The sequence below is a fragment of the Ceratotherium simum genome, chromosome 23 (assembly GCF_057802395.1).
Source record: "Ceratotherium simum simum isolate JZ-2026a chromosome 23, ASM5780239v1, whole genome shotgun sequence".
In the NCBI taxonomy this organism is placed as follows: Eukaryota; Metazoa; Chordata; class Mammalia; order Perissodactyla; family Rhinocerotidae; genus Ceratotherium; species Ceratotherium simum.
Genome location: NC_141922.1, coordinates 2,270,557 through 2,286,570, shown reverse-complemented (window position 1 = coordinate 2,286,570; position 16,014 = coordinate 2,270,557). Strand labels below are relative to the sequence as shown.

Sequence of the window (16,014 nt, the reverse complement as noted above, 5' to 3'; positions counted from 1 at the left end):
TTAGGTGACCCCCTAAGGCCCTTCTAGCCTGAGGATTCGGATCACTGACCAACTGCCCTGTAGGGTAATGGGGTTGTGCTCTCCCAGGTCCCCAGGGACCCCACAGGCTGCCCTCATGGGGGTTCCAGGCCCTCACCTGGGCTGCCTCCCTCTGCATCTCCACCCCAGCCAGTCCAAGTCGGCAGAGAAACAGCAGCACACACGCTCCAAGTTTCAGTGTTTTATTAACAAAATATTACAAAAAGTCTGTCTTCAGGTAAGGTGGCGGGGGTGTACACAGCCTGGCCTGGTGTTCAAGGCTTGCTCGGTGGAGGTGGGGGGACTGGCCACACCAGTGGGGTCCAGTTGAGGACCCCAGGGCCTCCCTGCAGCCTGTGCCAGCCTGTGAGCATGGGTTATGGCTTATGTGCAAAAATAAAATCTGGGGGGGCTGGCAGGAGCGCAGGATAGGAGGGCTGGCAGGGTCACCTGCAGACTTTGGTCCCCTGAATCTATAGTGGACTGGCAGAAGAGGAACCCCCAACCAGGGCCTGCTCGGGCCACAGACACGAGCGGCTGGCCAGCACCGGCGTGTTGGTGCTGGGAGAGGTGGGGGTCCGGGCCTGGGCGACAGCAGGGCTGGCAGAGGGCCCATGTAAGCCCCAGGAGCAAAGGCTTCCGGATCTCCTGGGGCTGGGCTTGGGGCCTCCGGGCAGGGGCAGGGGCTGTGGCCTCAGCCCCAGGCTCGCAGAAAGCTCTGGCAGCAGAGGATGGCCACGTAGCGGGCAGGGGTTCTTGGGCTGGAGCAAGACAGGGCCGGGGCAGCCGACCCCGGCTCCAGCCACAGTGGCCACTGGGGCGGACAGGCTGGTGGCCAGCGGGGCAGGCACAGTGGCAGGCCCTGGCCCTCACGCTGGCCCGTCTTCACCATCAGCTCTGTCGGGCCCCCTTCTCTCTGCAGCCCCCTCCCTCACCGGCCTTGTACTTCTCCGGCGGCGCAGCAGCCTGCAGGAGGAGAGGGGAGGGGCGGTGCCAGGCACAGCAGCAAACGCTCTGCGGCAGCCTTGAGACCTGAAAGAAAGGAAGACACGGGGCCATCAGGGACAGGGCAGGAGACTGGGGGTCTCCACGGGAAGGGTGGGGGACATAACAGGGCTCTCCCAGGGGGAAGCCCCAGGATCCCAGTGGGCTGCCTCTCAGCTTGCCCAGAGAACTGGGGAAGGGGCCTGGGACCTGGGGGCCAGGGGAGGACAGCGGAGGAGTGGGGTCTTCGGTAGCAGGGATGCGGCTCAGTTACCTGTTGTCATTCTCCTGGCTCCGAGGGCGCCGGCTGCTGCCTCAGCCGGGCTTGAGGACTCAGGCCCTGTGGGACCTTGCGCCTGCCATGGGTGAGTCATCGAGCCGAGCTCAAGCCTTCTCCAGGCTGGCGTGAATCACTGGTGCTGGGGCGAGAGAGAAAACCAGCGTCCGTGTGAGAGCTGGCTCAGCAGCCTCCCCCAGCCCTGCTCCCACCCCAGCCCCTCCCCCGATCCCTGGGGTCTCTGCTCCTCCTGCCTCTCCACAACGCCCCCCCCCATCCCTGCGCTAACTTGCTGGGGATGCCTCTGAGCCTGGCTGGGCTCACGAGAAAACGGAGTTGGCCCTGGCCCTCTCGGCTCTACAGCGCCCCCTGGCAGTGGTGCCATGTGGCGGGGGCTCACCTGAGGGGCCAGGAGGCACCAGAGGTTCAGTCAGGTTGCTGCTGCTGCTGCTGCTGCTGCTGCTATCACTGCTGTGTTTTCGGCTTCAGCTCCCCTCCAGGAGGAGGGAGCCACACTGCCCGAGGCTGGCCAGCTGCCCTGTGCGGCGGCAAGGGTGCCAGCTGGCTGCACGGTGACAGCCAGGAGAGGGCGGCATCCCCGAGGCCAAGGTTCCTGTGGCCCTGGTTCTGCTTTAGCTTCTGTTCTGGGGTGTCCCTTGAGGCTGGTGCCCGCTGGTCCGTGCCATCTGGACATCTGGTTTCTGAGTGCCCAGAAAGCCCGGGTGTGGAGCTGAGTAAGGAGGCTGAGGTGTCCTGCCATGGCCTGAGAGGGCGGAGGAGGGGTCACCGGCCCAGGCAGACCCAGGGCCGGGGAAGACAGACGGAGGGAGGGCACTGGGGCAAGGGCCCTGCAGGGGAGAAGGGCTCCTTTGCTGTTTGGGGAGCACTGCCCACATCTGGATGGCGTGTGTCTGTGCGAGTCAGGCTGGGAGGCTGAGGCGGGGGCCCGGCTGGATGAGGATGAGGGCTCCCCCCTGCAGCAGTCCTTCCCGCCCGTGAGTCCTGGATGGTAAGGCCACAGGCGGCTGTGGTGGGCAGGCTGGGGCCCGGGCCGCCCTCTATTCCGGCTGGGTCCGGTCACTGGCTACAGACTCACTGGTGAGGGCCGGCGTGAGGGTCTCGGCCTCGCCCTCGTCCTCGGCGGGCAGGCGGGGGCCGGCTGGCTCGGCCGCCTGCTCCAGGCCGTCCTGCACCTCCATGCCCCTCTGGATGAGCTGCTCCAGAGTCTTGGGCAGCGGGTGGCGCAGGAAGCGCTTGAGCTTGGGCTGCAGGGTGCCCACCACGTACTGGATGATCTCCTCCTCGTCGGCGTCCACGTAGAGCGTCTGGTACAGGTCCCGCTTGCGCCACAGGAACTGGTCCAGCGGCTCCCCCTGCTTCTGCGGCAAGTCGAGCTCGCGCTGGATGGCCTCGCGGGACAGTGTGCCCTCGCTGTACTGCAGGAACTCCTTCTTGAACTCCACCCAGTTCTTCACTGAGCCCTGCTTGAACTCCCACCACTTCTTGGCCGGCCCGTTCATGTGGTTCTGAATCTGTGACAGCCAGTACTCCTCGGAGCCGCCCACCTGTCGCAGGTACTCCTCCAGGTGGCTGAGGAACTCCCTCGGGTCCTCGAAGATCTGAGTGTCCACGCCGGGGCTCAGCTGCCCGTCCTCACCGGTCCCCCAGGGTGGGTACTGCTGGGCCTCCACGGGCTCCTGCCCAGGCAGCTCGCCAGTGGCGGGCGGCGGGGTGATGGCGTAGGGGCTGACCGTGTAGTCGTAGCCATCAGCGTCCTGGCCATAGCTCTCAGGACCCCCCACGCCCACGGAGGCCGTGTGGCGGGCTGGCTCGCTGCCCACCTGGTACTTGGTGCCCATAGCCTCCAGGCGGTCCGCCCACCTCTCCAGCCGGTAGAAGATCTCCCGCCACACGTGCATCTCGCGCTTGACCCAGCGCTCCAGGTTGGCGATGGTCTCCTGGCAGCGGCAGAGGCACGCCTTGATGGACTTCTTCCAGCGCTGCGAGTCGCTGGTGGGCACGTAGCCGTCCAGGTTGCTCTCCAGCTTGCCCACCGACCTGTGCAGCCCCTTCAGCTCGCGCTCCACCTGCTTGGACACCTCGGCCAGCAGGTGCCGGTGGGTCCTCCGCACATGCTCCAGCATCTCCGTCCGGCACTTACCGATCTGCAGGATCACGTTGGGCTTGGCCACCGGCCCGCCCCGCGGCCCGGGGTAGGCGTGGAGGCCGCCACTCTTCATTTGGTCCAGCTCCATCTGCGGGCAGGTGGCCACGCCGCTCGGACAGGCGGAAGGCAGAGGGCTGCAAAGTCCTCTTGGGGCTGACGACGGGCTGCTGGCAGCCTGCTCTGCGGAGGTGCCTGCGGCGCTGGGTCCCGCGGAGCGCGCTCAGTCCGGCTCCGTCCCGGCTCGGTCCCGGTGCGGCCCCGGTGCGGCGACAGCAACCCTCCAGGAAGAGCTGCGCCGGAACTCTGCGCCCTGCGGCGGCCGCCCGCCTCTTTATGCTGCCAGCGCGGTCCGTGGGCGGCCCCCTCGCCGAGCCCCGGCTCCCATTGGCCCCGGCGCAGGCTCCCTGCCCGCCCCCACCCTGCGGGCCCCGCCTCCCGCGCCCACTCGCGCTCCCTGAGCAGAGGGAGGACCCACCCCTGCACACACGGCTGGCCTGGGGTGACTCATGCGCTCGCTCGCACCGCCCCCTGCCCAGCCTCATTCAGTCTGCGGGACCGGAGGAACAGTGCTGGGGTCAAGCGAGCACCCCCCACGCCAGCGCTTGGCACAGGGGCTCGCTCGGGTGTGTGCCTGGAGGGGCCCCCACCCAAGGGTAAGGAGGAAGCCCCTCCCCAGGGTCTCAGGGTCAGCTTCCTCCTCTCACCTGTCTCTCCTCACTGGGGAGCGGGGAGACTGGACTCTGCTCTCCTGGATCCCCATTGCCCCCCATCCTGACCCTGCGCAGTCTGGCTTTGCGGGATGTTCATCCACGGATGAGCCCTGACAAGGACCCTGTCATTCAGACCCTCCTTCCCTGAGGTGTAGGCTTCAAGAAGTCTTTGTGTGCACAGACACACGGTGCATGGGTGCACACATGCACACACACACACTCCCAAGTGTCAGGTGTGAGTTCCTGGATGTGTCCTCTACCTCCTGCCTACCCCTGCCCCGGGGACCCCTGAGTCCAGGGCCTGGGCTGGTCCTCTGAGCTGGTCCTCTGAGCTGTGTATGAGGGACACGCAGCCGGGCCTTGCTCTGCCAGGCCCCTGGCGTTGGTGAGAATGTGTATGTCCCATCTGTGTGGCAATGGCTGGACAGGACTGCCCATGCCCCGACTCCAGGTCTTTGGTGAGGCCCAAGACTTCTCCATTTAGTGCCTACAGGGAAATCTGGAAGCTGCTTCCAGGGGTGGAGTGTGTGGAGGAGATGGAGGGGTCCTGCCGCCCACTGCAAGGTGCTGGGCCCTGAGCCCCCCAGGCCACAGAGGGAACCTGGTCAGAAGCTCCGAGACTGCTAAGAGGATGGAAGAGCGAGAGAGGAAGAGGGAGGGGGGAGGAGGGAGGAGGAAGGACGGGTGCTGGCAGCTGCTGCAGTCAGGAGAGGCAGAGAAAAGCAAACCACCATATAAGGAGCGGGGCTCCGGAAGCTGAAATTCCCTCGGGAGGGAGGCCCCTTCTGCCTCCCTGGCAACAGTGGTGGGGGAGAGACGTCCTTCCTGGGCTACCTCTTGACGGAGGGGTATGGGTCCCGGGTCCTCTGGTGTTACCTGGGCACAGGTGACACATGCCACTGCCCGCAGCCAGAGGCGCAGACACACAACCAATGGCATGCAGACATCTCAGCCCCTGCTGCCCATTCCCCTCTCCTGTCAACCACACGCACACTGCACACTCACAGCCCTCCACTCCTGCCTCCCCCCACATCCATCCCCCACAGGCACACTCATCCCCCCACATCCATCCCCCAAATACACACTCATCCCCCCCACATGCACACTCATCCCCCCCACGCACACTCACCCCCATGCACACTCACCCCCACGCACACACTCATTCCCCCACGTGCACACTCATCCCCAGACACACACTCATCCCCATCCATGCCCATGCCCCCCAGCCCCACAATTCCACTCTGTCTTGTTCACACACTCCAGGGCACTCTGGTGCCCACACTCTCTGGAATCCCCACTCCTTGCCCCCCCCAGGCCTCTTCCCCTTGGTCTCCTGGAAGCCCCCCTCAGAGGCAGTCTGCCTCCTCCTTTCCCCCTCTGAGCTTCCACCCATGGTCGGGGTGGGGGGAATGTCTTTCTGGCAAAAAGTCCCCAAAAACGGCTCTCCTGGCATTTCTAATTAAAGGCGAGTGGGTGGGCAGAGAAGGGAGGTGGAGGGCAGCCCGGAGCAGGGAGGGGGAGCCAGGCAGAGAAGCTGCGAGAACAGGAATCCCGGAGCTACCAGCCTAGGCGTCCCCGGAGTGGAGCAGGAGGAGGCTGCAGGCCTGCGTGCGCCTGTGTGTGACATGTGTGTGCGGGCAGTGAGTGTGGCCGGTCACCGCGGGCCTGCCTGTGGCTGTGAGCCCAGGCCCACCTGCAGGGTGAGCTCAGGCCTGGGTCTGAGGGCCCTCGTCAGGGAAGGCGTCCCATGAGCTGGGCAGGGGCCACACTCACACACATGTGTGTGTGCTTGCATGCATGTGTAGGGGGAGTGCAAAAGCCAGTACTTGAGTGACCAGGGGCCACCCCCCACCCCGTTTACAGAGTCCATGTGTCCCCTGAGGGCGGCGCTCAGGCCCAGGTCCCCTGACCAGCTAGGTGGCCCAGGCCAGGGCATGGCTCTCTGGGCCTCAGGCCCACAGTGGTCTCCAGCCCCCACCCCACCCCACCCAAGGCAGCAGCGGTCTGGCAGAGCTTCCTGGAGGAGGGGGGAGCCCAGCCAGGGCCTAGAGGGTGGGGGAGGGGTGGACCAGGCCAAGAGGAGCGGTGGGGAGTGGGGAGCAGAGGCAGGAGATTAGAAGGTGGGGGTAATGCGTCACCTTTGGGGGGGGAGCCGGGCGGGTGAGGGGATCTTGAGGCAACCCAGTGGGCAGGGCCGGGCTTGACCCAGACGCTTGGTGCCCCCCTCCCACAGCCAGTGAGCCCCACATGGGGGTGAGAGAGCAGAGTCCAGCGGAAGGGGGGATGCGGGGAGCGGGCGTGTGGAGCCAGGCAGGACCTGCACAGAGGCTGTGCTCACAGGGCCGCAGTGACAGGTGACAGGCGACAGCGCTGCTCAGAACACTTAATCGCTGCCCAATTATCGCCCCAGAAGCCCTCAGCAAACCCCCGCACTGGAGCCTTGGGCTCCATTCTTCCGCCTCCGGGAAAAGAGGCCGGCCGGCTCCCCACCGCTGCCCCCCCACCCCGCCCCGCTCCTCTGTGCTCCCCTTCCCCCACAGGCAGGGGTGAAGGCTCAGAGTACTGGCCTACAGCCCCCAGCCTCACCCAGAGCAGCTTGAGGCTGCATGTTGGGGAGGGGCAGGTGGAGGGGGAGCTGGGCCTCTGCAGGGAGGGAGGGAGGGAGGGCCTGGGGACACCCCCACAGAGCCAAGCCCGTCTGCTGCGCCTTGGGCCTGACAGCTTCTCAGGCCTCGTCTGCCTTAGAAGGAGGGGGCTCTGCAGGGGAGGGAGGGCAGGCCAGGGTGACCACATGGAGGCCTGCCCAGCACGAGGATCCAGGCAGCCCCCGGCCCAGTTCAAGCCCCCTGGGGTTCTGATCTTCTGCCCCTAGAAAACTCCAGGTGCTGATCAGATGAAACTAAGATGCCTATTTCAAGATGGGGTCTCCCTCCCAACTCCAAAGCCTCAGGGAGCCCCACCCCCACTCCACCCCACCCCAAACAGAGCCTCTCTGACCTCCCTGTGGACTGCCCCCAGACAGCTCCCTCCCTCCAGCAGCTGCCTTCCTATAGCTGCTCTGTGACCAAGTCCTGCCCCACAGGGCTCACAGCTGCCTCTGGAGACCCCGAGTGCCGGCTTCCCACCCCCACCAGCCTGGGCCCCCAGATGTGCGGGGGGGATTCCTCAGCAAGGCAGGACAGGACGCCTGTGCCCCGAGCCTCCCTCAGCCCAGAGTATGATCTGGGGGCTGGGTGGGGTCACTTGCTTCCCCAGCACAGCCAGGGCCACAGCCCTGCAGATTCATACCAGTCTTGCAGCTTTGCAGACTTAAAGTGTTTGCACGGGGCTGCCTCCCGGCTAGTCTCCCGGGTGTTGGCAGTTAGCACCACTTAACGCTCTAGGAGTGAACACCGGCTCCTTCAGAAGGCAGAGAGCACACACAAGTGCGCGCGCGCGTGCAGGCTCCAGCTGATCATGGCCACCTGCTCCAGGGCCCCTGCTGCGCCCGGTTGTGGCCCCGTCCTCTGGAGGAAAAGCTGGGCTGTGGAGTGGGCGTGTGGCGTGCCTCTCACTTTCATCTGGGCCTTCCTGCCTGGCCTTGGCCTGCGGTCCAGGTGCCCCCCCCCCCCACTGCCTGTGCAGCCACCCTGTGGGGCTGTCCCGGGTCACGTGGCCCCATTCCATCACCACCATACCCGGTGGAGCTGGGAGGAAGGACCGGGCCCCCCCGTGCCCGCAGGAGCCCGCTGCAGGCTCATCTCCTTGACCAGCATTTCCCGGGGGAGAGCCTCCCGCCCACCACGGCCCGGTGCCCCAGGGCTGCAGGAGCTGCTGACCTTGGCCCCAGCCGCTACGGCCCCAGCCTGGCCCAGGCTCCTGGGAAGGGGCTTCCCCCTTCTGCCTGGACTCCAGGCCTCCCTCCTGTTGCCTCTTCCTTCTCGCAGGGCAGGGCGTTTGAAGCCGGGTGCGACTCCGGGGCAAGGGCGCGTGTCCACGTGCTCACATCTGAGTCACGGGAGCCTGGAGCAGGGCCTGGCGCAGAGCGGGCGTTCAGGACAGGTGGTGGGATGGGCCCTTCTCCATCCCTTTCTGGTTGGGGGACGTTTGGCAGTTGCTCACCTGAGCCTCAACTTTCCATCTGTAAAATGGGGAGACCGTGCCAGGGCCGGTGTCCACTGAGGCTGAGGGCGGGTTCTCTTGCCCTACCTGGTCCAGGCCAGAGCGCTCCCCTGACTCGTCCTGCAGCAAGCCTCCTGCCAGAGTGTCATTTCTGGGACCTGGGAGGTGGGATGGGATAGGGGCCCCGCCTGCGGCTCCTCAGGAAGGCCTCTGTTTTGCTGCTTCCTTGCTTGTCTGCCTCCTGCCTCCCGAGGCAACACTGGGGCCGGGACGTCTATCCTGGGGCCCCGGGACGGGTGAGCAGAGGCACTGGGGGGCAGCTGGCAGGAGGGCCTGGAATCTCTTCAGGCAGCTGGGAGCACACCTGGGCCCTGCCACGGGCCCTGCCCCCACCACTGCGGCCATCCTTCCTCTGAGGGCGGCTCGTGGGGACGCAGCGGGTTAGAACTGAGACTCAGCCAAGGAGGAAAGAAGGGTGACGTGGGGAAACCAGCGGGGCAGAGAGAGAGACACCAGGAAAGGGAGGCCAGGGCGCGGTCCCCGACATTGCATTTCTGAAGGAGACGTTCTCAGCCCGTTCTCACAGAAGCTCTGAGAGGTGCGGGGACCCACCTCAGGCTGCTGAGCCGGCAGGTGACACCTGCCCAATGCACCTGCTGCAGCCAGAGCAGCCTCTGAGATCCCCAGGAGGCCAGGGCAGAACCGGGCAGGGGTCTCAGGAGACCTGTCATTGCAGGGCACACGCTGATGGTGGAGGGACCTGAGACCAGAGGTGGCCCACAGCAGGGGGCTGAGTCCGGGCCTTGGGGGCCCCTGGGAGGCAGGGCGCTGGGCCGGCGGAGAGGGCTGCGAGCAGGGGAGCTGCGGGAACATTTTCTTGCGGATCCTCCCCCTCCCTCCTTCTGAGCTTCCTCTTCTCGCAGTTTGGCAGGGTGTGTGCTGCGTCCTGTCCCTGTCCCCGGAACAGGCAGCCTGTTCCTTCTGGGCCCCCACATGCCAGACCCTCTCCCTCCTCCCTCCTTCCTGCCTCCTGCCTCAGCGCCTCCTGGTCCAGTCTCCAAGGAAAGTTTTGTATTTTTCCCATGATCCTGGGGCGGCGGTGCCCGAGCCAGCTGCTCCTTGTACCCCACAGGCATCCCCTCTGGGCCAAGAGGCCGAGCCCCAGGACCCACGGGCCCCGGGGGGTGAAGAGCCCGTCCTCAAGGGACATTCGTTCCTTACCACCACCCCCAGCCATTCTGGAAGGGGAAACCGAGGCCCACAGGCTTTTCCAAGCCCCACGGCGAGGAGGCCAGAGCGGGGCGGGATGGTGGGGGTCTGGGGAAAGGCCTATCTGCTCCCTGAACGCGGCTCACATCCTGTGTGACTGTGGGGAGCCCCCTCAGCCCCGGCCTCTTCCCACCCTAGCTTCCCCGTCTGCAACGTGGACGCAGCTGCCTCTGCCCTGCTCAGCTGTAGGCAAGTCAGTCATTCCATCAGAAAACAGTCCCGGATCCCGACCTGGCAGGCACTGAGCAAGGTGGGTGCAGGGAGACACAGATGGCAGGGACATCCCCGCAGCCCCCACGCGGGCCTGGGAGGATGCCAGGCTCGTGTGGCCCTAGGCGTGCTGCCAGCTGGGCCGCCACCCTTCCCGCTGCAGGCACCAGCAGGTTGTGCCTCTGCTCGGAGGCTCAGGCTCTTCCAGGAGCAGCCTACAGCTTCCGAGGATTCAGGTGGGTCCCCTCTGATGTAAGCCGTGACAAGGGGAGGAAGGAGGCCATTGTGGCATCACGGGTTGGGGACGGCAGGGTCCCCACACCAGGAGGCATGTGTGCGGGGCGGAAACTGGACAGGGAACTGGGGCTGAGGGCACTCCACGGACACCACTTGCTGGGTGATCACCCACACGGCGTCTGGATCTAAAATGTCCCCTTGGCTTGGCAGGTGCCTCTGGCTGGGTCTGAGTGTCCACAGAGCACTGGATGGAATCGGACACCTGCCTTCTCAATCCGCTTCTCCTCAAGGCGCTGTGTGACCTCCTGCAAATCACTTAACCGCTCTGGCCCCGCTGTCGCCATCACACGATGGGCAGACTGGTTCTTCTTGGCTTGGGGGCCCATAGCAGTGGATGGTGAGGAGGAGCGGGCTGGGCCTGTGACCACGTCATTTCCTCCACCAGGAATGCCCAGTCTGCCCACTGCCCACCACCCCTGTTTCACTGACAAAGGCCTGCCCTGTTTTAAAACCTAAGCATAAAAATTTAGCACAGCTTTACATGTTGCCTAAATCTGAGCTCAGTGTCACCGCCTCCAGGAAGGCTCCCTGGCTTCCAGTGCAGCGTTAGCTGAGTGTGAACCTTGTCCTCCCTTGTACGTGCCCCCTTCAGAGCCCCTGAGCATGTCATCTTCCTGTGCGTGTGCCAGTTTATGAGTGTTTGTGAGTGTGTGAGTGTGCATGGGTGTGAGTGTGTGTGTGCATGGGTGCCTTCCTGATCTGGCCAGCCAAGGCGTGTTCTTGCTCACCGACTGTGCCAGGCCCTGGGCTTGCTCTGGGCACGTGGACTGGACAGGACCCCCCTGGTTGCTGCCCTGAGGAGACTGTCTGGTCTGAGATGCCCCGACACCCCGAGTGTGTTGGGGCCAGCCGCCCGGGGGTCTCTGATGGGGGGGGACAGTGGGAGGATGAGCAGGGGTGAGCTGGTGCAGGGGGCCCGGCAGGGCCGGGGGGCAGGGGAGGCCGACTGGATTCTGTCCGTCTGGAGCAGAGCCAGAAAGGGAGGAGCCTGGAGAGGGGGTGGGTTCCCAGGGCCCTCCTTGCCTCAGCGGGGCCACCGGTCTCCAACCTGGGTCTGTGGCCTGGAGGGCGGATGGCGGGACCCCAGGGGCAGGCAGGTGACCAGCTGCTCCAGCATCCCCTGGAGAGCCGCGCCGCGGTGGGAGCAGGGCCAGTTTAAGGGCCATTTAGCGGGTCAGGGATGAGGGGAGAGCCAGAGTCCCACTCCGCTGGCGGCCCTGGCAGTCAGGTGTGGGAGGAGCCTGAGGAGGACTCACCAGGAGCAGCGGGGAGCCCACCTGGGTGGCTGAGGCTGGGTGGCCGCCCCCTCCTCTCTGCCCCACTGGGCCCCCAGCCAGGCCGTGTGCCGGCCCCCGCCGCCTCCCTGGACACCCATGGAGCCCGAGATCGTGCAGCAGGAACCCCAAGCATGGCTGGCCTCTCAGCCAGGAGGAGGGTTTCACTGCCAGCTGGCCCTGGCTGGACGCCCCGGAGCTGGGGGTTCAGGTAGGCCCGTGCCAGGGAGGGGGTGGTGGCCGCGCTTCCCTGCTGTTCTCTGCGTCTCCATTTAGATCTGTCCCCAGCACCGCAGCCTGCCAGCTTCCACCGCTCACTTCCGGAGCCATAAAAGGAGAGCAGCTGAGAATACCTTGGTGTGACGCAGCGAGGAGCTTCCCCACGCAGGCAGGCTCTGCGCCGTGCCCGCCCCTTGAGGGCCGCCCTGGAGGGACCCCTGCCTGGCACCGTGCCCCCCCGGAAATGGTAGTGGCCAGCTCTGCCAGAGAACGGGGGTCCCTCCTCCATTCCCTCTGCTGGCCACTCCCTCCCCTCGCTGGGGACTGGGGCCTGGGCCCCCTGCCCTTCCCAGCTGCCTCCCAGTCTGGGCCATCTCGTCCACACCCACAGGCCACCTGGCCCAGCTGAGGCCTCTCTCCCTGGCTCCGGACCGAGATACCCCTCGGCCGCCAGCCCGCCGCCCTGTCCAGCTGCAGGCACCACAGCTGCCCCAGGCACCCCCACACCCCCTGCTTCATGGATGTGGTCACCTCCCTGTCTGCTGCTGGCCTCTCAGGGGCCAGGGAGAGCCATGATGACCCTTGGCCCTCAGAGGCCCAGTGTCTGCCTGACCGAAGCCTCCTGGTCCCCCAATCTCAGCTCAGCTTCCCCCAGCCATGACAGGCTGCCTGCACAGGCACCTGTCCCCCAGGTACCGTCAGCTCTCCCTGGCCGCTGAGGTCTGGCCTTGCAGTGGTGCCATTCTCCTAACTCTGGACGAAGGGCTTGTGTTTCCATTTTGCCATCGACCCCCGCCCAGTTATGCAGCCAGTCCCACCTGCCAGGGTCCCCACCCCGGCCCCAGGAGTGGGGCTCCACTGTTCTGTGGTCTCTCTGGAAAGAGGTCACGTGGGAGAAGGGGGCCCCACTGCATCCCAGCCTCTCCCTGGACCTTGGAAGAGCTGGGAGGGTGACCAGTGTCACCCATTTTACAGATGAAGAACCTGAGGGGCAGAGAGGGAGGGGTTGTGCCCGAGGAACTCGACCGATGAGCGAATGGCCAAGACTCCTGGCCCCAAGGCCTGTCCTGGTCCTACTGTCCGCTGCCTCTGTCAAGGTCTGGGGCCGGCCTGCTCCGGACACCCTCTGAGCCTAGGCATCTTCAGCTGATGGAGGGGTCGCCCCTCGGAGGCTCAAAGTGGGTGACAGCCTCAGGCTGGGCCTGCACCAGCAGGACACCTGAGTGGCAGGTCTTGTTCCCGACCCACATGCCCTCTTTTTCATTCTTGGTCCTAAGATCCATGTCTGGGGCAGGTGCCCGCCTGACCAGGGGGCTGGAGGGTGGCAGCGACCTCTGGAAGCGACCTCTAGGGTGGGGGCCACGGTACAGGGGGCGCTGGGGAGCTCAGAGGTGGGGAGATGGCTTCTCTGACATCTGCCTGCCCTGCTGTGCACTGGCACCGTGCCTCCTCCTGGTTTGGGGACACCTGTCCGTTCCCCACAAGCCAGTGTAGACTGTGGAGCCTGGATGGTGGGTGGTCAGGAAGGCCAGAGCAGGGTTGGCACCTGCCCAGACCGCTGGGCTTCTCCTGCCATCCCTGGACAGAGAAGGGATGTCCCTTCCTCCCTCTCCCCAGCTGAGCTCCGAGTGGGCCTGTGGAGACTGGGCTGCAGGGACACTCGGACACCCCGAGGGTCAGACATTGCCCGAGGTCGCAGAGGAGTTGGGTGCACAGCTCAGATCATAATGGATGCCCCCACCCAGGTCTGCACTTATCCCACCTCCTGGATTCTTCTAAATGCACACTCGCTCCTCCCAGGCCCGGGGCGGGTGGGGGGGCCGGCTCATAGGAGGACGGGCCTCTAAGAGAAGGCGGGCGCCAGCGGCGGCAGGCCCAGGCTGGGTCAGGCCCCAGAGTGAGTGGGACCAGCCATCCCGGGGCTCAGTGCTGCCCACTGGCTCTGGGAGGAAGCCTGTCCCCCGTCTCATCCCCGGCCCATGACAGCCCTGTGGACAGGTGTCCTCCCAGAGGTGCCAGGAGGTGAGGGGGCTCTGAGACCCTCAGGTCTTGGGTGGAGGCAGGGGTGGGCTCCAGGGCTCTCCCCACTGCAGCCCACTCTCCCAGACCCACACCACCTGCCCTCTGCTCCCCCTCCGCCTCGGTCCAGACCGACCACAGGCCTCCAAGGCCGGGGCGCCACCTGCCGGCCACGTGCCCGCCTGGCGCTCCCTGGCTCCCTCTCTGTCTCTCTGCCGGCTCCAACCTCTGTCTCTAGGCCTGATGCCCACCCCCCACCTCCCCAGCCTGGGGGCTCGGCCCTCCCTGCACACAGTGGTCATTGTCGCCACTGTCCTCACAGCACCCCAGAAGGAGGCCACGCCCTCCCGGAATGCGTCTGGGGCTGGGGCACAAACTGGGGGGCCGAGAGGAAAGGAGAAGGAGCAGGTGAGGAGGAGGGTCCAGATATGGCCTCTGGGGGCAAACCCGGAGGTCAAGGTGAGGGTCCAGGGCCCCTGGGGGCTGCCCGCCACCCACTCCAGCATCAGCCCCACCACACCCACACCCACAGACTTGCCCCTCTGAGCAGAGAAACAGGGGCCTTTCCACAGACCCCACTCCCCTGGTGGGCTTCTGCAGGCCCCCAGATCCACTCCTGAAAGGGCCTGCAACACCCCTCACGCCTTCATTTCCAAAACCTCCTGGACTAAAGCCATGGTTTTCACATCCTGCTCCTTTGGCCTCCTGTCCAGGGGGATGGCAGAAGACACTGAGGCCCAGAGGTGTGAACCAGGCCCCTCCCACTCCACAAGGGTGCTCCCCACCCCTGCCCTGACGGCCCCACCCCTACCCACTCCAGAAAGCTTAGGCTGTCCCCAGGGCCCCATGTGCCCCCCAAAGGTGGGGCTCGGGGTCTTGGCTCCCTCAGACCCTGGTCTGCGCAGGGCCTGGGGATCTGGGGAGCCTCAGGGAGGAGGTCACACCCCCAGACACTGGCATCGGCCCTGGGGAGTCGGGTTTCCCACACCTGAGGCGGACAGACTGAGAATGACAGTGGGAGCAGGTGCTCTCCCTCCCAGGCCCTCCCCCCCGACCCCTCCCCCCACCCCAGCCTCCAGCCTCAGGACCCATCTCAGCTCCACCCAGGCCAGAGATGGACAGCCTGAGGAGGGCCATCACCGGAGCACATTCAGCGGCTGAGCGGGTTACGGCCCGCTGCCTCACTTCCACAAGCAGGGACAGCTTGGTGGCCGTAACTTCGTGCATGCCCCAGTCCCCGGCCCGGGGGAGCCAGTGGAGTGGGCCCTCGATATATAGCCTAACCACCACACAAAGAAACCACGTTGCCTGAACCGACTGGATGCTGCATTTTTCTAAAAAAAATAAAATGCCGGGTCAGGAGCCCAGGAGGATCTGGACGTCTCCACTGGTGAGACGAGATGAGAGCGAGTACAGGGGAGGCAGGGGGCAGCATCCTGAGGGCCGACCCAGGCCAGCACGCGGGCCCCACGCTGCCTGGGGTAGGAGCAGGGTCCATAACCCGCTCTCAGCAAGAGGCGTGTGCCTGAGACCCGCTGCCACCGGCTCAGGTTCTGACCTCAGTTCCAAGTGTCCCACTTGCAAGTTGTCATAATCATTGTCACAACCACTTCCTCCACCCCCTGCCACCGCCCCCACCTCCACCACCTCCATCCTCACCATCCCCACTGTCTGGGGCAGCTGAGGCCACCATAACAAAGGACCGCAGTCTGGGGGCTTAAACAATAGACATTTAGTTCCCACAGTTCTGGAGGCTGGAAGGCCAAGATCAGGGTGCCGGCAGGTCAGGTTTCTGGTGAGAGCCCTCTTCTTGACTTGTCGAAGGCCATCGTCTTGAAGTGTGCTCACAAGGCCTTTTCTTGGTTCATGCACATGGGGAGAGAGCAGAGAGAGAGGGAGAGAGAGACAGAGAGACCTTCCTCTTCTTATAGGACATCAGTCCTACCAGATTAGGACCCTACCTTATGGCCTCATTTAACCTCAATCACCTCCTAAAAGCCGCCTCTCCAAACACAGTCCCCTTGGGGTTATGGCTTCATCATATGAATCCAGTGGGGGGACACAATTCAGTACAAAGCACCCACCATCCCCAGCATCACTACCACCACTAAGACCACCACCCCTTCTGCCACCACAAGCAGCACAATCGTAACTGTGAGCTCCTCACTGCCCGCTGTCAACACCACCACTACCAGCACCATTGCCACCATCCCATCTTCATCCCTGCCTTAGTCCAGAGTGGCTTTCCTAACAAAACACTGCAGACCTGGTGCTTGCAAACAATGGAAATGTATTTCTCACTGTTCTGGAGGCTGGAAGGCCAATAGCAGGGTGCCAGCGAGGTTCAGTTCTGGTGAAAGCCCTCTTCCTGGTTGCGGGCTGCAGACTTCTGGCTGTGTCCTCACATGGCAGAAGGGGCGAGGGAGCTCTGCGGGGTCTCTTTTTTAAAGACATTAATTCCATTCGTGA

General features: G+C 65.0%; 2 protein-coding genes across 2 annotated transcripts in view; both read right to left on the bottom strand.

The window, feature by feature from the left end:
* Nucleotides 1–1,376, bottom strand: part of LOC106801890 (maestro heat-like repeat family member 5) — a 71,076-nt gene extending 69,700 nt beyond the window's left edge. The window contains exons 1-3 of the mRNA XM_087447100.1: nt 1,277–1,376; nt 954–1,050; nt 548–846 (exon numbers count right to left, since the gene is read on the bottom strand). Coding sequence (XP_087303226.1) covers nt 548–846; nt 954–1,050; nt 1,277–1,376 — 496 coding nt within the window. The remainder of the gene's footprint in view (nt 1–547; nt 847–953; nt 1,051–1,276) is intronic.
* ARC (activity regulated cytoskeleton associated protein) lies at nt 206–3,722 on the bottom strand. Its single transcript, XM_087447375.1, has 3 exons — nt 1,680–3,722; nt 1,277–1,421; nt 206–1,050 (listed from the first exon to the last, which is right to left on the bottom strand). Exon 1 carries the CDS (start codon nt 3,532–3,534, stop codon nt 2,338–2,340), a length of 1,197 nt encoding a protein of 398 aa, XP_087303501.1. The 5' UTR covers nt 3,535–3,722; the 3' UTR covers nt 206–1,050; nt 1,277–1,421; nt 1,680–2,337.
* Nucleotides 3,723–16,014: the final 12,292 nt, after the last annotated feature.

Excerpts from the sequence above, each read along its gene's own strand:
- ARC (XM_087447375.1), bottom strand. The coding sequence starts at position 3,534 with ATGGAGCTGGACCAAATGAAGAGTGGCGGCCTCCACGCCTACCCCGGG.